This window comes from Mya arenaria, chromosome 4 (assembly GCF_026914265.1).
Source record: "Mya arenaria isolate MELC-2E11 chromosome 4, ASM2691426v1".
Classification (NCBI taxonomy): domain Eukaryota; kingdom Metazoa; phylum Mollusca; class Bivalvia; order Myida; family Myidae; genus Mya; species Mya arenaria.
In genome coordinates, this window is record NC_069125.1 from 19,281,692 (window position 1) to 19,303,672 (window position 21,981).

Consider the following 21,981-nt stretch of genomic DNA (forward strand, 5'->3'; position numbering starts at 1 on the left):
GTTACTGGAGAGTAATTGACCTTAAATTGTAGAAACAACCTAAATTATTGGTTTTTCTTCCTGTATTACTGTTTCTTTCTTCTTTAAACAAGGATACCAACCTTGAAACAAACATTATAGTACGGAATAGCCCATTCCCAATATACTTGGTCTAGAGCTGTTTAAATGTATAATAAGCTTAAATCACCAAGTAAGTTCATACAATCATACAATACGCTCTTTGCTGTTCTCTGATTTTTTCCCCAGATTCATCCATAATTGAGTCAGTATGAAATGCTATATTGCCATTCAAAAAACATCAAGCTAATTGTCCACATGGAAAACATGTAAAATCTTGGATAGGCTTATAGAAAATGAATACCCTTTCTAGTGGTAAGCTATACATGTATGTGCACAAGCAACTGTGATTTTGAAACAATGATGCCAATACTGATATAATACTTTATGTATATATGACACCACAATACATTTAGTGATATTATTTAAGAATAAGTTATATTTGTGTTAATAATAAAATATCCCCTTTTGCAGCAAAATTCCCCTGTAAAGGACCCTTGCCCCATGTCCTTATACCTGAGAGACAGTGGCATATCAGTGGGGGGTTTTGGAATTATTTTTATCGCCTGTGCCTTGCAAATTGAAAAAAAAAGTCGACTTCGGGAAAAATACAAAATGAGGCAAAAAAAGCTAATATAATAGCAAATATACATGTTTTAACTTTTTTATGCATACATTATGCTGTGAAAGAGTAAGTCTTGTCAAGATTAAGTTCATATTTCAATAAATTAATTGCTTTTTTATTCATTAACTTAATCTGCATTTATCAAATTGGAAAAACAAATGGGAAAAATGGACAGTTTTTTGCAAGGGGAAACAGCCTTTAGAAGGCAGTAAATTGCACCAAAAAAAATCCATATTATAAACCTCGTAATAAGAGTGGTATAAATGCTGATCTGACCTTGAACTACTGCAATATCAATACTAATGGGTACTTTAGAGCATTGAGACCACATGTAGAGGTGACCAGCATATAGACAGACATGCTATAGCATTCAAATGAATTTCAATGCTTCAAATGAGTTTACTGTCCTCTGTTCTGTTTCAGCAAGTGTTACATGATGGCTACATTATCCATGCCTCTGGAAGCCCCACCCATCAGATGATCTACGGATTCTACCTATACACTTTCAGGGAGGGGAAAAATGGTACATGAAAAATACATGTTTATCTCCAAAAGATGTAATGATTTGATATTTTAGAGCTCAAAGATGGCATTTTAATACCATTTGAGTTCATGTACTTATGTAAATGCATACAAAGCATACAAATGCAAACAGTAAATGCTATGTAAGTCTTGGTTTAGTAAAAGTAGAAGAAAATAAAAACAATACCTGTCCATTTACTGAAATTGAAGAGATTATCAAATTTTGTTTGCACAAATTCAATATTTTAAACTCTGTATCTTGTGACTGTTACTGGTGACGATGGCAATGTGGTTAATCCTAGTTTAGTGTCTGTATACTTTAGTTTATTTTCACTCGATTGTGACAAAAGTCAATATCTTATCAAATAATGGTCTAGTCCATTTCCTGGGTAGAAACCAGTACCCATGTCTTTCTTGAGAGACAATAAAAAAGTTTCCCTGTAACATGAGAGCCGGACACTTCACTCTTCGTGCCTAAATCTAAATCAGAGGGTCCCTAGTTAGATCCCTACTTGGAACTTCATCGTTGTTTAGTTACAACTATTGGGAAGAAAGTGATATACACTTATGCTAAATCACTCTCGTTGGCACAATGTATAGCGAGAGTGTGGCATTAAAATACAGTCGAACCCCGTTGGCTCGAAACCCAATGAAAATACTTTGAGCCTCGAAAAATTCCAGCCATGTGGGATTTTTTGCGTTAAGTATGAAGAAATTGGTCCTTTACATCCAATTCGAGCCAACCAGTAATTCGAGTCTAGCGAGTTCGAGCAAACGGGTTTCGACTGTAAATGTTATTTTTACCTCTAGACCTTTCATGCAACCCACTGTTCCAAAATGATTGGTGTGAGGTTGCGTTCATGCCAGTTGTGGACAACGTCGGACCATCATACGTGAAGTTCTCGCTAGAAGAGGAGGGACATAATGCAGACGACCTGACAATTCCTCCAGATGACTGGCGGGTACAGACCGGGCTCAATGTCAATGGCAACACGTGGGCTCAGCAATCGGGTGAGTTTTTAGAAGATTTGAAGTCATGGTCTACATTAGTTTTTGATCTGAAATGCAGTTAAGCCTGATAACACTAATCTGTTTTGGAGTGGGATTTTAACTTGTTGTTGCTCGATTTATAAATATATGCTGATCTTTTGTTGCAATTCTAGTTCATTTTCAATAGATTTCAATTGAAATACGTTTAATTTTTCCTGCTGTTAGCAGCAAACTTTCACTACACCTAAGCAGGTTTAACATAATATTATGCTATTCCCAAAAGCGTGTAATACATACAGTAGTTTTGAATGAAAATCTTGCTTTTGCCCATATTCTTTTTAATGTATGATAAAAGACTGCATAAATTGCGACCCCATGCTCTGCAGGCGGACACTCCATTTTGTTGGCTATAAAAGCTGGCGAAATAGCAAGACAAAATAAGTGGCGCTTTGTGCAAATTGTCCTCCATTTTAAAATTTTGCAGCGAATTTTGCAGACTGAGGTCAATTTGCACTTAATTTCAGGCGCAAATTTCAATGTTGGCGGTGAACTTTAACATACTGCAGCAGTTGCTATATGCATCTTGTTGGGATCGAACCCCGAATCACTTGCTCTGCAGATTTGCACAGTACTGCATTGTAATGAAAGCTTGCACTATAGCGAAATAGTACAGTGCAGCTATATATACATATATTGTATACCCGGTTACATATGGATGGTGACAAGAAGAATTAGGTTGTATAGTAAAGATGACATAAGCAGGAAATATGAAATCATATATTTTCGTTACTAATAATAGAATAGTGAGCGCATCATGAGTCCATGTATAATGTTCAATTTTGGTTTACAGAAAATAGAGTGATTGTACATCATGGTCAAAATTTGACTCTTAATTTATTTGGTGTTTGTTGGTGCATTTGAAATCTTGAAAATCCTTGATTGTCAATTGCCCACACAAAAATACAAACTCCATGGTAGTTTTAAGGTAGCTTACGCTTCTTTATTTAATGAATAAATGTTCAAAATGATTCCCAAAAAAATGTTTAAAAAATGTACAAATGATCCATTTCTCCTTGTCACTGTTCATATACAAACACTAAATATTAAAGCATTATCCATTGCCCAAAGGTATTTTATGGCTTGAAGGTAAATAAAAACATGTAGACATACATGTAGTATGTTAAGCTTGATTATATATTTTTGATAATATTTCTGAGATATAATTGCATTCTGCTTTATGTTAACAAGTACATCCTTTTCATACTATTGCAATTTATTTTCTCTGACATGTTTTAAAGCGTATAGGTTTATGTTCATATCATAACATAACATTCTCTCCCTATTTCCATATCACCAAGGCAACAAAACAATGACATTAAAATAAAAGTAGTCGCACTGTCGTCTCAGCTGTATCTTTGTCAGTATTAATCAGATTTTTATCAAACTTCTCAAAATTCTGGAGCAGCAATTGTAAAGGTCACACTTAGAGGTGAATGATGCCTGATAGGCAATTCATAGCAATATTTTGTGTCTCAGCCGTAATTTTGTTTCTATGGCTAGAAACTTTTTTTTTTAAAGAATATTCAAATTTTAGAGCAGCATGCTAAGGTGTGTCTCACATAACATTTGTGCCCTCACCTCAAAAGTTCAAGGTCACATCTAGATGTCAATGAAGATCCTGGAATTCGTAGTTTTAATTTATGTCAAATCATGTCTAAATTATTAATCACATTTTTATCTAACTTCACCAAAATGTAAACTACAAGGTGTGTCATGCTCTAATCTCAAAAGTCAAGGTCACACCTAAAGAACATTGAAAATGTACATCATATACAAATGGCTATCTGTCAGACAAGACACAGTCGGGGGCATTTCTTATGTTTCTGTCACTGCTCTTGTTTATAAATTAGAAAAAAGGTAGCATTTAGTGTGCATTATTTCAGAGTCACCTCCAGTGGGCATATTGTCTGGACATCTGAACTCTGGTTGGTGTGTCTCCATCTTAGCCTCAGTCCTCTGTCTGTCCGTCTGTCTGTCCCTCCATCTGTATGTCCGGCTGTCTATTTGTCTGTAGGCCTTTTCACTCTGTTGTATCAAGTGAACGAAAAATTATTGTATGATGGAAAATAAAAAATACAAGAGCATTATGATCCTGATGGTTCAAAATGAATTATGATAAACATTTTTTATTGACATACCTTTCTTTGGATTTTTCTTGTTGTTGAAATATGACATACACATTTTAGAAAGTTCCATATGCCAGATGCTATTAAAGACGAAAGTAGGATGCTTTGGTGTAAAAATTGAGAAATAACTATACCAGCCAGTGTATTTTTTCTGACCAATTGGGGGCTGAAATTCGAAATCTGAATGATAAAATATATTATACAATACTTTTTTTCCAAGGTGTGAAATTTAAAATCCTATTTTTTCATTTAATATATTTAAAAAAAAAATTTGCCCCAAAATGTTTATGTAAAGAGTTGGTGTATTCTTAAAGAATCAAACTTAAGAAGTTTATTGACTTAACAGAGCCATTGCCATCATTTGATCAGCATGGTATCTGTTATTGTCACCAATGTTGTTGTGTGGCTGTTTTGTAAAAAATATATTGAACCATCACTTTAAAGTTTAATAAGTTGCATGCATCACCCAATTGGTGACAATTTATACCAACAAAAATCAAACAAACATCAACATGGATTTTGTTTGATGTTGTTTAATATTACAGTATTAAAGCATTTGTAATGTACTAGATTACTGTTTTAAGTAGTCATCCCCTTGGTCAGTTAGAATATAGCAAGAGCATTTATCATGTGAAATAAAAAAATATTATTTATGACTTTTGTGGCACATGATTCTAAAACATTGATGGCGTATAAGAATTTTTTGTTGGGAAGCTGATATAGAACATTGGTTTTTGTGTATATGCACCCATTGTGTTTGTTGCGTGACGTGATACAGCATGGTGTTTCAGGGTACTTTCCTTCTCCCGAGGGTGAGTTTGGTATTAGTGGTACTGCTACTATACATACACTACGCACATAATGCCATCTCCTGCAGCTAATGTCTTATTCTGGTTCTTTTATGTTTATTCGCTTCAGGTGGGCAGATTTACTCTAGACTACTTCTAATTTCGAAAAAAAGTCGAGGTTTTGTCGTAGCCTTTGTGTTGTTGGCTTTGTTGTGCAAAAACTTTAACTTTGGCTATTACTAAAAAAATGCTCAAGATATATTCAAATAAAACTTAAAATGCATAAATATGGCTTTAATAATAATTGTGAAATGCCTTTTTTATGCCTGCAAAAAACAAGGACAGGAGAGTGCTTGCATTTGTGCCGCAGTGCTCTTGTTTAATTTTAGCATTTCATGTCTGTGAAGGAAAAAGATGAGGTTATGGTATTGTTATGGTGCTAGTGTTGTTAGCGTCAACTTAAATTTATTTAAATGAATGGAGAAGTTGTATACTAGAAATTAAGGTAATTTATGCATTGTAATGTAATTTGTGGTTGCCTTGTAACTGCATATTATGTTGGTATTGTTTGAAAAGCTTGATTGTGTGGAGAAAAAATATGTTGAACTTGTACTTAACGCTGACATTTGATTTCAGTTGAAAAAAAAGAACAAAAATACCAACTGCAATAACTTGATCTGTGATTTATTTTAGATATTGGTATTTTGTAATGTAGTTTAAGTAATTTATATTACACATTAGCAATTTGAAAGCAGATTCCAAAATAATATGGGGTAATCTTCCATCAAAATTTAATATTGTCACCAATGGCTCAATTAAATGGAAATCTTCTTTGTACAAGGGATGCCTTAAATGCGCACAATATAGGCTGATGCAAGTTGATTTTGTTTAGCAATATTAAGACGTTATTTCAATTTGTGAATTTGCGGCCAAGTAGCTATTAACTCAAAAAAATTATTTATAACTTTTAGGCTAAAAATAATCTGTATCTTTTCATATGATTTTTTTTGTTTTTATCATTAAAGTCAAAATTAATGAGTAATGCATTAAAATAAAAAATGAATAAAAATGCATCAACGTATATTGTGGGCCTTCTAGTAGCTTTTTCGTTTACAGGATATCTGCACAGCAAGAGTATGAGGAAAAGGATATTCACCTCCATTATCATGCTTCATGCACATTTCAGTTTTCTACATGCATGCAGTGTGTTTTGTGTAATATTATTTCCACCATTTTTTTTTCAAGGGTTTAAGCCCATGTAAAACAGAGGGATTTTCCCGAATTATGAAGCTCCTAGAATCCGGGGAATATATATGATCAATACTATGGGATAATCAACACATTTATGGCAAAATTAGACATGTGTATAGCCAGACATTGGACATGTGTATTACTAGACTTTGGACATGTGTATAACCAGACATTTCACATGTGTATTACCAGACATGAGACGTGCATTACCAGACATTGGACATGTGTATTACCAGACATTGGACATGTGTATTACCAGACATTAGATATATGTATTACCAGACATTGGACATGTGTATTACCAGACATAAGACATGTGTATTACGAGACATTAGACATGTGTTTTACCAGACATTAGACATGTGTATTGCCAGACATTGGACATGTGTATTACCAGACATTAGACATGTGTATTACCAGACATTAGACATGTGTATTGCCAGACATTGGACATGTGTATTACCAGACATTGTTCATGTTTATTACCAGACATTGGACATGTCTATAACAAGCCATTTGACATGTATATTACCAGCCATTTGACATGTGTATTACCAGACATTTGACAGGTATATTACCATACATTAGACATGTGTATTACCAGACATTGGACATGTGTATTACCAGACATTGGTCATGTGTATTACCAGACATTGGACTGGTGTATTACCAGACATTAGACAGGTATATTACCATACATTAGACATGTGTATTACCAGACATTGGACATGTGTATTACCAGACATTGGTCATGTGTATTACCAGACATTGGACTGGTGTATTACCAGACATTAGACATGTGTATTACCAGACATTCGACATGTGTATTACCAGATATTGGACGTGTGTAATACTAGATATTGGACAAGTGTATTACCAGACATTGGACATGTGTATTACCAGACATTGGACATGTGTATTACCAGACATTGGACATGTGTATTATCAGATATTCGACATGTGTATTACCAAATATTGGACATGTGTATTACCAGACATTAGACATGTGTATTTCCAGACATTTGACATGTGTATTACCGGACATTGGACAGGTATATTACCAGACATTGGACATGTGTATAACCAGACATAGGTCTTGTGTTTTACCAGAAATTTGGCAAGTGTATAACCTAACTTTGATCATGTGTATTACCAAATATTAGACATGTGTATTACCAGACATTGGACATGTGTATTACCAGACATTGGACAGGTATATTCCAGACATTGGACATGTGTATTACCAGACATTGGACATGTGTATTACCAGACATTGGACATGTGTATTACCAGACATTGGACAGGTGTATTACAAGACAGATTCAACACATTGTATTCCAGTAGCAATTTTCATTGCTTACTGTGAGGGACTATTTCATCACTATGAATAGCCTCTAGATAGCAAATAAAATGACTGATAGCAAATAAAAAGACACCCTAAGTATCAAGACTTACCTAATTGAATTTCTTGGGCAATTGAATGAAGAAATCTCGTACTCATGAATATTTTATGAGGTGAATTCCAGACATTTGATTGGATGCCTGAGACACACCTCAGGCAATACGAAAGTTGCCATGAAGTTGATGAATATTCATGCATTATGAAACTGGCAATGATAAAAAAGGCTATTTTTATAAGCATGATAATCACATATATGGCATTACATGTGACCTAAAGGTTACATTTTGTGAGCAGGGAATTATTTTTTTCTTAAATATGTCATATTTATAAAGTGTTGGCGTTAACCTTGCAATATATATCAAGGTGGTAATGGACCAGTGATATTTTACTCAACTTTCATATAAAATAACGCACAAATAATTATCGAGCACTTGTATTAGTTTATTTCGCTTTGCATAGAATTACTTTATTTTAGAAAGCACTTGTGTAAGGTCAGAGTTGATAATGCTTTGCAAAAAAATACCAGGGTATTTTAAAGCTGCATAGTCACAGATTACATAAAGTTCAGAAAAATAAAAAATAAAAGTATTCTTTTTCCAGCAAATATGTTCCATGGTTGGGTGGATTCCAATTAGACAAAACGTCCTTTTCCGGGGCAAAACCTTCAACATGATCATCCCTTCTTTGTACAATATCTAGAAGATAAAATTATGTTCCCTTCTTACAAGTGATCAAGTCATGTAATTAGTGCTATCGCAACAGAAAGTTTGCAATAGGTTTTTTTTACTTGCTCATTGATTCTAATGTTATCGCAACTTCATTGTTACTGAACTATTTATGGTTTGCACCCTTGTCCTTCGATTTCTTTGGTCACCAATGTTAATCAATTTTGACTGGTAGTTGTTAGTTTGCCCTTTTGTAAGCCTTTCTTCACATCAGTTTGTTCAAGTTTTTAGAAAACGACAGTAAAAAAAAGTATGTATCATATACACCAGGTCACATTTTAAACCATGTGACTATAGACTGTAGCTATAAATAATAATATTGTGAGAATAGAGTCATATAAATTTTACTATTTTAATATTTGAAACTATAAACTGCAAAACTAAAATGGGGTGATAATGAAAACATTTATGTATACATAATTATATATATGTTGACAGGGCTTCTAAAAGTTTGGATTTTCTAACAAGGAACAAGGATTGTAATTAATTTATTTTTATTTGCTTATTGCTACTACAGTGAATTAACATTCAACTGATGATCTTAAATAAACAAATATATCTATATTCATAATCAGGGCTTCAATAAGTTTGATGTTGACATCAAATTTTTCATTACATTTAAAATGACATAGCAGCCCACTTAGCTTTCAGACTCTTTAGTTAATCAAGCGCGTCACTGTTTATATCCTATAAAATTCGGACAGGACTAGGTTATTTAATTCAGAATTTTAATGCTTTCGCGGATTAACAATGTTTTTATAATATAATGATAATGGATCTTTGTAGAAACTGTGTGACAACTGTTTCCACGAGAAAAAGATGGCGAATCTGACATCAATCTGATCCAATGAAAACAGCAAAGTCTTATTTACACAGACAGTAATAACCCTCAAGGATATGGCCCAAAGCTACAAAATGATATCTTCTGTAGCTAAGGATGTGGTATGACAAACAATGTTTGCGTATTACAAATTCTGTTCTTTTTACTGACAGCCATTTTGGACCAAAATTTAAAAAAAAGCATTTTTCGGACCGATTTTTTAGCCATTTTCTGTAACTGCAATCAGTCTGGCAAAGTCAAAATCGGTCCAGACCGGCAAATTATCGGTTTTTAGAAGCCCTGTATGTTGAGTTACTTTAAGGCCTACAACAAAACTTCATTGAAAATATTTCCTTTGAAAACTTTTTTTTTCTTTATTTTTTCTTTATTTTTTGTCATTTGTTCATCTGTGAATGGGTTGCTTTAAGCACTTGTATAAGTTCAGAGGTTATACCGCTTTGCATTAACTACTTCAGCTGATTGTATATAAGTGGTTAATTCTTTGGAATGGTCTAAAAAGTTTATTGATTGGTCCATACATATCGAATAATTAGTATTAACCAATCAAATTATTTAAATGTGCAAACAAACCAAGAGATGACCTGTTGAAAACTTAACCAAGTTTTAATGCAATAGGCTGCTGTAGACTACTGGTAGTTTAGCTTCACAACATTTTTTTTCATTATATTTTTGTTGCAGCAAATTCGCAAGGTTTTGATTATTTGTTATTAATTTGCATTATTATTTGACAGTCTAAATCAACTGTGGAGAATTGTTACCATTTTTTATAAAAAAAATAATATTATTTTTGTTATTATTATGCCTTGATTGAAAAAAGGGGGCATATGGGTTTGCAAATGTCCGTTGGTCAATCAGATGGTTTGTCAGTATACCATGATAATTTCATCCACATACAAGCTAGAGCATGATTTGCCTACATGTGGTTACTATTGTACATAAATCATCAGTAGTAGCTTAGCCTTAACCTGTGGAATACCAGGCCTGAAGAACAGACAGTGTTTTTTTGTTCTTGTAATAATATTTGTTAGAATTATTTATTTTGACCACATAAAGCAACTTGTACAATCATGCATGTAAATTTGTATGTAACCTAATCCTGCATATGTAGTTTTATTCAATATTTGTGTTGTACCACAGAATATTTGGCCCACAGTTTATTTTTGAAAGACAAAACAAGTAATTGACAACCTGGGCCAAACATTCAGTGATACAACCCAGTTTTCATGATCACATCTTATTTCATAACTGGCAAATAATGACAATATTCTCAATCTTATTCAGCCACATTGATGCACAAATATGTCAACGTTGAGGTTGATACTCAAAACAGAAGTGATCGTCCAGAGTGGGCAACTGCGAGATACCACGCCTACTACAGCCCACTGAATGGATTTGAGCTGCAAGTTCAGTGGATGGTTTCTACCGGACAAATTCTCGGTGAACTGGTGAGCTTTCCAATATGTTGTGTGTGGTGGGTTTTTTGTGAACTCGGGGATTACTTTACAAGCAACCATTTTTGAATTTCACCTGTATTTCTGTGGTGGACTTGACATTTTTTTTACGTTCCGAAGGTAGTGTAGCAGGACATGTTGGTGTGGACTGGCCATGTACATGTAGTATTTAATGTTCTGGAAATGTTTTTTGGGCACAGGACAGAAAATTAATGGACTGGGAAGAGACTATAGTATATGTTATAAGGGAGTATGATTATTTTGTCGAAGTTTCTTATTTCCATGAAATTTGAAAAATATTTGTATGTCTAACGTATGAGAAAACACTATGTTCAAGGGACCTCAAATTTGGTAAGTAGGTCAAGTAAAGATCAGTATTTCAAAACATAATGGGATGGTAGGGTAGGTCATCATGAAAATATGTTACATATTCAAAGCTATATGTCCATACAGGCCCAAATATTAATGGCTTTCTGTCCAGTGAGGCCTTTCGGGGGCATTTTTCATGTTCCTGTGACAGGTCTTTTGTAATTTTTTATGATTACAAGGTGCTATAACTAAACAAAAGAAACAAACACAAATGCATTTTTTATACAAAAAGATGCAGTAAATCGGTTAATTGAAACATCGATTTGGTGAAGCCAACTTAAAAAATATCTTTTTTGCGTTTCCCCTCAGGTTAACAACTGGGGGCGGAAAGCTGGCAGCTGTCAGTTTCACATCCTGCCTGTACCCTGTGACCCCTTCGCCCTCCCGTCAGCAATGTTCAATGACCCCTTGAGAGGCCCAATATTTGTGCCCCTTTCTGTGACAGCCATGGAGCCAGAGGGAGTGCTGTTTGCAAGTAAGTAGGAGACTGGCTCCCGGCCTTATTCTTAGACATCCTACTGTTCAGTTATTTTCCCCCATTCCCAATGGCAATAGCAAAATACTTTAAAATCATGCAGAATTCACATTTTTGACTAGTAAATTCTGATGAGCTACAGATAACTTTATACTTTAAGTGGATTTTACGACTTATATAATTTTGTAATGTGTACACCTTTGTTTCATCCAAATAAGTGTAATGGAGATTGTTAAAGTGTAATTGTACATTGAATTGCAACATACATGTATTTTACGTACATGAATTGCAACATACATGTATTTTACATACACAAAAGGCTTGATCCTAAACGAAAAATTAAAAATATGGAGCTTATTCTATGTGCATTATCAATCACTATGCTTGACGCGGGAGATAACTGCATAGGAGTTGAATTGATTCTTCACCATTGCAGAGGCTATCTTTGATTAATGTAAAAATGGTTGTTCTGGAAAGGATAGTAAATTAATTGTACATATATGTTTGATTTTATTTTGTAATTGGCACATTATAAAATGTGTTTATACCAATTTCGACTTTTATTTGTAGCTCTGCTTCTGGAAATTTTACTCCCAATCTTTTTATTAGGTTTCATTTAATAGTGTTTGAGAAAGAGAATATTTAATAAAAAGTAAAATATTTAAAGTTACACTCTTATTCAATATCAATACATACATATGTTGAACAAACATAAATTATGACTGATAAACCTTTAATTACTTACTTAATAATGCAATTATGGAAAACATTAATTACTGAAAACAATATTGTAACTGTGTATTTAATAGCTGAAAACGCAAAAATATTAAATGATTGGTGAATGTTAAAAGATTTACTGTAATCTACTATAGTCTCTTAAGGTAGAAACACCGTGTTCGATGCTCATTTCTTTCAAATTTAACTGGGTATCTTTCATAAGAACCATTGTTTTTGACATTTATTCATCCTTTTTGGTTTATTGAAACAATGATATCAATTGTGGAAAATCTCATTTGGTAGTAAGAGTGCATTACTATCATCATAATGATGCAAAAACACATGCTCTTGGAGTTCTGTATAAATATAAGAGTCTAAGTATTTTGTTAATATTCATTTTTTGATAAAATTCAGGCTAATTTGTATGGCTTCTTTGTAAGAATGGGTTCACATGACCCCATCATATACCTCTTTACTTCAAACTACATTTGTTAAATAAATCATCAAGCAATTGTCTGCATTTTCAGACTACGATGAGGACACGAGAGAACAGAGGATTCTTCAGCTGCAAGAAGCCATAATCAAAAGGTCTGTGAATATACTGTGTGTAAACTCCACAATGGCGATAGTCCATGTGCACGATGTTCGCTTCCGATTGCATTTTCAAACGAATACAGAAATCCTATTTTATGTAAAATTAACATTTAAAAATATTTTAGTGGTGTTTTATTCATTAGTCCCAGTTTTTTTCACATTTACAGATTATGAGATACGAATGTTTGATATATGCAATCAATCAATGGACATTGTTTTAGTTCGTTTCCATGCAGAAAGTGTGAGAGATTTTAGCGGACACTGATTGGACATGTATAATAGACCAAACCTTATTTAACTGGTTAGGTGTTAATGTAAGCCAACATTTTGCACATGGAATACCGGCCAAACTTGTAGCTTCCAATGTCATCCGCTTGTCTGCTTAGCCTACTAATGGTATTATGTTTTGCTATTGTCATGATATTGTCGAGGTATTGTTTTGGTTTTGTCAAGGTTAAGTCATGGTTTTGTCAAGGTATTGTCGTGAGATTGTCAAGGTATTGTTATGGTTTTGTCAAGGAATTGTCATGTTATTGTCATGGAATTGTCAAGGTATTGTCATGGTTTTGTCAAGGTATTGTCATGGTTTTGTCAAGGTATTGTCATGGTTTTGTCAAGGTATTTTAAAGGTGTAGTCATGGTATTGTCATAAGATTGTCAAGGTATACCGGTAGTCATGGTATTGTCGAGGAATTATCAAGGTATTGTCATGATATTGTCAAGGTATTTTCATGGTTTTGTCATGGTATTGTTAAGGTATTGTCAAGGTATTGTCAAGGTATTGTCATGCTTGTGTCATGGTTTTGTTATGGTATTTTCAAAGCCTTGAAGTGACCAAGATGAAGGTGTCCATATTATTAAAATTATAAACTAGTTACTAAGTATAAGCAATTTGGCATTACTAAAAACTGCTTTAGATATTAACATTTAACTAAGTAAACAAATGTGACATGCCTTCTATACTTAGTTCTAATTATGAAACAGTTTCCATTATAAATAAGTATGAAACAATTATTCGGTAAAGGTCCCTTCTTAACGAAAATGCCAACATATAAGCTCTTGTTTTTCTATCCAGGTTTGGATTTATGGGTAGCAGCGTGCGTATAGGGGAGAACAAGGGGCTGCCACACAGGCACGAGGAGTACCATCAATATGTGCACTGCACAGGCGGAATGTTTATCATTATTGAGGAAACAAAAGCATCAGCGTCTACGCCCACAGTTAAGGAAAAAAAGGTCATGACTAGTCCTGCGAGTTATGGTCATTCCGTAAATTTTAGCGCTGCTCGAATGACGAGGAGTTGCGAAAGTTTCAAAAAATCATCTGCGGAAATGCGTAAAGACTACATTGCAAGGCAGACTAGTCAGACAATTGATGCCCAGAAATACGAACAAGAGGTTGAGATCGGATTCTTGTGGTCGTGGAACTTCATGTTGTCAAAAAAATGGCGGTCGTCAAACACCGGTGACGAGATTTTTCAGGATACTGTGTTGAGGGATTTCCGTGCCTTCTGCTCAAATCAGGAAAACAGGTTGTTTGAGTTTTGGTGCAGATACAAGGGTGATGACTTCCTGTAGACTGACACTCACCTCTCATAGACTGAGACTTACCTCCTGTAGACTGAGACTCACCTCCTGTTGACTGAGACTCACATTCTTTAGAGTGAGACTCACCTACTGTTGACTGAGTGACTGAAATGTGATTTATTAGCTTGTCTGTTTTTCAAAGAAAAAAAGTCGAGGTATTGTAATGGCCTTGCTGTTATTGTTGGCATCTGCAGCGTGCAAAATCTTTGGTGTTGGCTAGTACTCAAATTCCATTCAAGATATTCAGATAAAACTTGGTAAATATGTTGCCACTGAAAAAATAGCAACCAGAAGGGCGTTGGCATCCACTATAGGTGCCCTTGTTGAGTTGTTCGATCTTTACATGGTATAATATGTTTTGTCTTTAAATTGCTTAATGTTGTTATATTCTGCCTGTCGTATATGATTCTATGATTGTTTATATTGTAGCTTCTTCTGGAACTTGACACATTTTTGTGCAATAAAGTTTGAACTTAACTTTCAGCAGAATCAGTACAATTATTCATGGTAGTATGACATTCAGTATAGATTTAGTGTACATGTTTAATGAAATTGTAAACCTTAAACATGCAGAACAGGACAAATTTGGATACTTTTTCATTATGATTATTAAGAAAATCTTTGTGGAAGAGGAATTTTTATTCTCAATATTCTTATGGCTAAGTGATTGTATCACTTGACTTTCACTTATTTTTAAATGGCTAGAGTTTCAGATCTCTTAAAAGCTTTGAGCTGTTTATATCAATATATGACAGAATGATAAACATGTATGAAACACTATTGCAAGCATTTAACTTGTTCTTTCTCATGCAGATAAACTTGGAAGTACATGTATATATGCTTATGTACTTGTACTGTACTCAGTCCCTCAGATTAAAGGGTCATGACTATAATGGACACTTACAAGTGCTTTAAAGGGACTCTTTCATGTTGGATAGGGCCAGCTATGGAAACAATTAATTTCATGTGTTAAGTAAGAGACGCTGCTTGTAACAATGGTTAGTTATCATAAGAAGTTCAAATAAAGGTTCTTTTGTTCATAAATGCTGACAGAAAATACTAGATTTTGCCAACAAGCTTTGTAACACTATTGAACATTCGATGACTCTAGGTTTGAAGTCACAAATTTCTACTCGCATATCTGTCAGTCACTTTATGGTGTTTGTTCATAATATTTTGACAAATTGCGAAATAAATGTTGGCAATGTTTATTCAGTGCGAGAGCTCAAAATGTTGCCAATGTTTAATCAGTGAGAGAGCCCAAAATATTACCAATGTTTAATCAGTGAGGGAGCCCAAAATGTTGGCAATGTTTAATCAGTGAGAGAGCCCAAAATGTTGCCAATGTTTAATCAGTGAGAGAGCCCAAAATGTTGCCAATGTTTAATCTGTGAGAGAGCCCAAAATGTTACCAATCTTTTATCATTGAGAGAGCCCAAAATGTTGCCAACGTTTAATCCGTGAGAGAGCCCAAAATGTTGCCAACGTTTAATCAGTGAGAGAGCCCAAAATGTTGCCAATGTTTAATCAGTGAGAGAGCCCAAAATGTTGCCAATGTTTAATCCGTGAGAGAGCCCAATGTGTTAGCAACATATAATCAGTGAGAGCCCAAAGTGATGCCAACCTATAATTAACCAGAGTGCCCAAAATGTATGCTGCCAATGCATAATTAGTGCTAACTTAAATCAGTGAGAGAGCCCCTTATATAAAAATAATGTCAGATTCCATGATATTAAACTGTTGATTTTTAAAACTTGTTGTTATATGATTAGTGTGCAATATTGTTGATTATTAATCATTTCAAAGTAAATAAATGTTGAAACAATACTTGTATTTCATATATTTAAAAAAAATCCCCCTTGGCCATATTTAAAGAACCGCTTAATACATATAAATGAAATTTTATACACATGTTGTTAAAAACAGTACACACATGTTTAGCTAGTTCCTTAACTCTGGCTTAAAAAATTAGTGAGTTATGCCCCTTTTGAAAAACAATAACAGATGAGGATGGTGATGGAGGCTTTACACACAAATAAGTGATGGAGGCTTCACACACAAGGTAGTGATGATGGCTTCAGACACAGAGTAGTGATGGAGGCTTCACAGGCAAGGTAGTGATGGAGGGTTCACACACAAAGTGTAGTTATGGAGGCTTCACACACAGAGTAGTGATGGAGGCTTCACACACAAGGGTAGTGATGGAGGCTTTACACACGAGAGGTAGGTATGAAGGCTTCAAACACGGAGTACTGATGGAGGCTTCACTGGCAAGGTAGTGATGGGGGCTTCACACACGAGGTGTAGTTATGGAGGCTCTACACACAGGGTAGTGATGGAGGCTTCACACACAAGGGTAGTGATGGAGTCTTCACACACAGAGTAATGATGGTGGCTTCACATGCAAGGTAGTGATGGAGGCTTCACACACAAGGTGTAGTTATGGAGGCTTCATACATGGGTAGGGATGGAGGCTTCACACACAAGGTGTAGTTTTTAGGCTTCACACACAGGGTAGGGATGGAGGCTTCATACACAGGGTAGTGATGGAGGCTTCACACAGGGTAGGGATGGAGGCTTTATACACAGGGTAGTGATTGAGGCTTCACACACAGGGTAGGGATGGAGGCTTCACGCACAGGGTAGTGATGGAGGCTTCACACACAGGGTAGGGATGGAGGCTTCACACACAGAGTAGTGATGGAAGCTTCACATATAGGGGTAGTGATGGTGGCTTCACACACGGAGTAGTGATCGAGGCTTCGCAGACGGAGTAGTGATGGAGGCTTCGCATATAGGGGTAGTTATAGAGGCTTCACACACGGAGTAGTGATGGTGGCTTCACACACAGGGTAGGGATTGAGGCTTCACACACAGGGTAGTGATGAAGGCTTCACACACAGGGTAGGGATGGAAGCTTCACACTAGGATTAGTGATGGAGGCTTCACATATAGGGGTAGTTATGGAGGCTTCACACACGGAGTAGTGATGTTGGCTTCACACACGGAGTAGTGATCAAGGCTTTGCACACGGAGTAGTGATCGAGGCTTTACATATAGGGGTAGTTCTGTATGCTTCACACACAGAGTAGTGATAGTGGCTTCACACACAGGGTAGTGATGGAGGCTTCACACACAGGGTAATGATGGAGGCTTCACACACAGGGTAGGGATGAAGGCTTCACACAGGGTAATGATGAAGGCTTCACACAGGGTAGGGATGGAGGATTCACACACAGAGTAATGATGGAGGCTTCACACTGAAGGTAGTGATGGAGGCTTCACACTGGGTAGGAATGGAGGCTTCATACACAGGGTAGTGATTGAGGCTTCACACACAGGGTAGGGATGGTGGCTTCACACACAGGGTAGGGATTGAGGCTTCACACACAGGGTAGTGATGAAGGCTTCACACACAGGGTAGGGATGGATGCTTCACACTAGGATTAGTGATGGAGGCTTCACATATAAGGGTAGTTATGGAGGCTTCAGACACGGAGTAGTGATGGTGGCTTCACACACGGAGTCGTGATCGAGGCTTTGCACACGGAGTAGTGATCAAGGCTTCACATATAGGGGTAGTTATGTATGTTTCACACACAGAGTGGTGATGGTGGCTTCACACACAGGGTAGGGATGGAGGCTTCACACACAGGGTAATGATGGAGGCTTCACACACAGGGTAGGGATGCAGGCTTCACACTGGGTAATGATGAAGGCTTCACACAGGGTAGGGATGGAGGATTCACACACAGAGTAATGATAGAGGCTTCACACAGATGGTAGTGATGGAGACTTCACACACAAGAGGTAGTGGTAGAGACTTCACACACGGGGTAGTGATGGGGGCTTCACACACAGGGAATTGATGGAGGATTCACTCACGGGGAAGTAATGGAGGCTTCACACACGGGGAAGTGATGGAGTCTTCATACATAGGGTAGTGATGGGGGCTTCACACATAGGGTAGTGATGGAGGCTTCACACATAGGGTAGTTATGGGGGCTTCACACACAGGGAAGTGATGGAGGCTTCACACACGAGGAAGTAATGGAGGCTTCACACATAGGGTAGTGGTAGAGGTTTCACACACAGGGAAGTGATGGAGGCTTCACACATGGGGAAGTGATGGAGGCTTCACACACAAGATCTAGTGATGGAGGCTTCACAACAAAGGGTGGTGAAAGAGGTTTTGACACACCATGGAGTAGTGATGGAGGCTTCACACACAAGGTAGGGATGCAGGCTTCACACAGGGTAGTGATGAAGGCTTCACACAGGGTAGGGATGGAGGATTCGAGGATTCACACACAGAGTAATGATGGAGGCTTCACACAGAAGGTAGTGATGGAGACTTCACACACAAGTGGTAGTGGTAGAGGCTTCACACACAGGGTACTGATGGAGGATTCACACACGGGGTAGTAGTGGAGGCTTCACACAAGGGGTAGTGATAAAGGCTTCACACGCAAAGTATTTATGTAGGCTTCACACACAGGGTAGTGATAGAGGCTTCACACCCAAAGTAATGATGTCGGCTTCACACACAGGGTAGATATAGAGGCTTCACACACAAAGTAGTGATGGTGGCTTCACACACAGTGCAGTGATGGGGGCTTCACACACTGGGTAATGATGGAGGATTCACACACAGGGTAGTGATGGAGGATTCACACACAAGGGGTAGTGTTGGAGGATTCACACAACCAAACCGATGAAATTAACTAATTTTAACTTTTGCTGTTAACTTCATTAACGTTTTAGGGAATATGTCAAATTTTGATATTAAGTCAACGTAAACGTGACATTAAAAGCAATTATGTTTGCATAAATATAATTCAAATTATTTGATAAGAAATAGTTCTTTCTACTTAGCTACATGTACATGATGCCGTTTCTAAGGCATTCGGGTACATTTGCATGTCATCGTTATCCACGAGTTTTTATTCTCCCCGGAAACGAGAGAAATTTGGATCCCGTGACGAGATCTTGCGTTAGTTCTTTCTCTTTGGTGATACTGTAGCGGCCGCTTCAAAAACACTCCCGCCCACCACACCCCATCAAATGTTATATATATATGTATATATATATTGCTATGTTATACTAGAAAGATACCATTAAATGCGTCGATACTGCCGTTATAGTTTATCGTTTCAGTTGGAACCCCATGGGGATAGTCCACCTGTCATTGTACACCACAACCAACAGAAAACCTGGATGGCTACATGTGTCTAGTACAAGTCGCCCGACCACAAGTGTTAGTCCAATATGTTAGCTTTGGAAGGATAGCTTAATACGCAAAAGGGACTCTCCATTATTCGTTACAATAGCTAAGAACTTGTCCATGCCAGGCGCGTAGGAAGGAAATTGACATTGGGGCCGCAGAAGGGGTGGGCTCGGGTGGGTATCCCCTCCCGTCGATATTTTTTCCAATTTTGAGCATTGAAAGACTCGATTTCCAGTGAGTTCGGGTTTTATTTTCATGTTTTTATCTAAACCCTTTTCGGTTAAAATAGTTGATAGATATAAAACTATTATCGTTTAGTAACATTTATTCATATCTGCGCAGTCTCACTATGTATGTTAAATAACAAATTAGCGCAGTTTACCTCTTCATAGTGAAGCTACGAGTGACTTTGGAACAATTACGAGTTGAATGACACGTGTTCAGTTTTTTAGTGGCAAAAGATCTCTTTGGAAATTTAAAACTTTTAGGCTGATTTGGGACGTCCATTTTAAAGTCAAACTTTAATGTGACGTGTTTGAGATAATACATGTTGCTGGCTATTTAATGACACTACTATTTTAACGAGTAATTGCAATAATCACAATCAACTACTGAAACATCAAAAACGATACAAATAATTATTGTCTTATTGCCTCTTCTTACGCTTACCCGTCTCTAATAATCTGCCGACTGGTTTCACTCCATTCACACGCCAATTAGCTAGATGGTCACATGTTTAATTATGACATGGTGACCTGTTTATTCAATATCGTGTCAGACTGGTATTGATCTTTATGCGCGTAGCTTTATTTAAAATACGAGTATTAAGAAAATCGGTATCAAATATTCGCGGCCCCATTGCCGTAACTAGTCAGAATATTGGGGGCCGCGGCCGCGGCCCCTGCTGCCCCAGTTCCTACGCGCCAGCATGCAGAAGTACCGTTACAAGAACAGGGTGTGCACTGACAGTGTGTGTGTGTGTGTGCAAATCACTCAAATATTCATTAGTCTTGCAAGTGTGTGTCTATAAAACTGATTATATTGCAATTCGACTCAAAAAGTCGGTCGCAAGTGGCGTAAAATTCTGTCGGTTGGTTGACCGTTGGCACATAAATATTAATAATTTTAATATAATACATCATTTATTGACTATAAAATAATGACTACTGGATTTGTGACCACTACCAGCGTTTAGCGTTGCTCCGTTGTCCTCATGTCCTTTACATTGCTTTAGAGGTTACTGTCCAACATTTTTTTTTAAATATAGTTAGGAAACATGTGATGGGGGCTTCACACCAGGGTAGTGATGGGGGTTTCACACCAGGGTAGTGATGGGGGCTTCACACCAGGGTAGTGATGGGGGCTTCACACAAAGGGAAGTGATGGAGGCTTCACACACGGGGAAGTGATGAAGGCTTCACACACAAGATCTAGTGATAGAGACTTCACAACAAAGGGTGGTGAAAGAGGTTTTGACACACCATGGAGTAGTGATGGAGGCTTTACACACAAGGTAGGGATGCAGGCTTCACACAGGGTAGTGATGAAGGCTTCACACAGGGTAGGGATGGAGGATTCAAGGATTCACACACAGAGAAATGATAGAGGCTTCACACAGAAGGTAGTGATGGAGACTTCACACACAAGGGGTAGTGGTAGAGGCTTCACACACGGGGTAGTGATGGGGGCTTCACACACAGGGTACTGATGGAGGATTCACACACGGGGTAGTAGTGGAGGCTTCACACAAGGGGTAGTGATAAAGGCTTCACATTCAACGTATTTATGTAGGCTTCACACACAGGGTAGTGATAGAGGCTTCACACCCAAAGTAATGATGTCGGCTTCACACACAGGGTAGATATAGAGGCTTCACACACAAAGTAGTGATGGTGGCTTCACACACAGTGCAGTGATGGGGGCATCACACACTGGGTAAAGATAGAGGATTCACACACAGGGTAGTGATGGAGGATTCACACACAAGGGGTAGTGTTGGAGGCTTCACACACAAGGGGTAGTGTTGGAGGCTTCACACAACCAAACCGATGAAATTAACTAATTTTAACTTTTCCTTTTTAGGGAATATGTCAAATTTTGATATTAAGTCAACGTAAACGTGACATTAAAAGCAATTATGTTTGCATAAATATAATTCAAATTATTTGATAAGAA

The 21,981-nt window shown here is 36.8% G+C and overlaps 1 protein-coding gene across 6 annotated transcripts in view; it reads left to right on the plus strand.

Moving 5' to 3' along the window:
• LOC128230581 (GATOR complex protein Iml1-like) overlaps positions 1-16,406 on the plus strand; it is a 61,890-nt gene extending 45,484 nt beyond the window's left edge. The window contains exons 35-42 of one of the 6 annotated variants that reach the window (XM_052942992.1): positions 1,106-1,205; positions 2,015-2,215; positions 3,323-3,340; positions 4,138-4,179; positions 10,669-10,832; positions 11,517-11,682; positions 12,927-12,987; positions 14,069-16,406. In XM_052942992.1, the coding sequence (XP_052798952.1) occupies positions 1,106-1,205; positions 2,015-2,215; positions 3,323-3,340; positions 4,138-4,179; positions 10,669-10,832; positions 11,517-11,682; positions 12,927-12,987; positions 14,069-14,570 (1,254 nt within the window). In that variant the 3' untranslated portion in view covers positions 14,571-16,406. Of the gene's footprint in view, positions 1-1,105; positions 1,206-2,014; positions 2,216-3,322; positions 3,341-4,137; positions 4,180-5,171; positions 5,193-10,668; positions 10,833-11,516; positions 11,683-12,926; positions 12,988-14,068 lie in introns of all 6 variants that reach the window. The other 5 variants (XM_052942991.1, XM_052942996.1, XM_052942994.1 and 2 more) reach the window with 5 other exon arrangements.
• Positions 16,407-21,981: the final 5,575 nt, after the last annotated feature.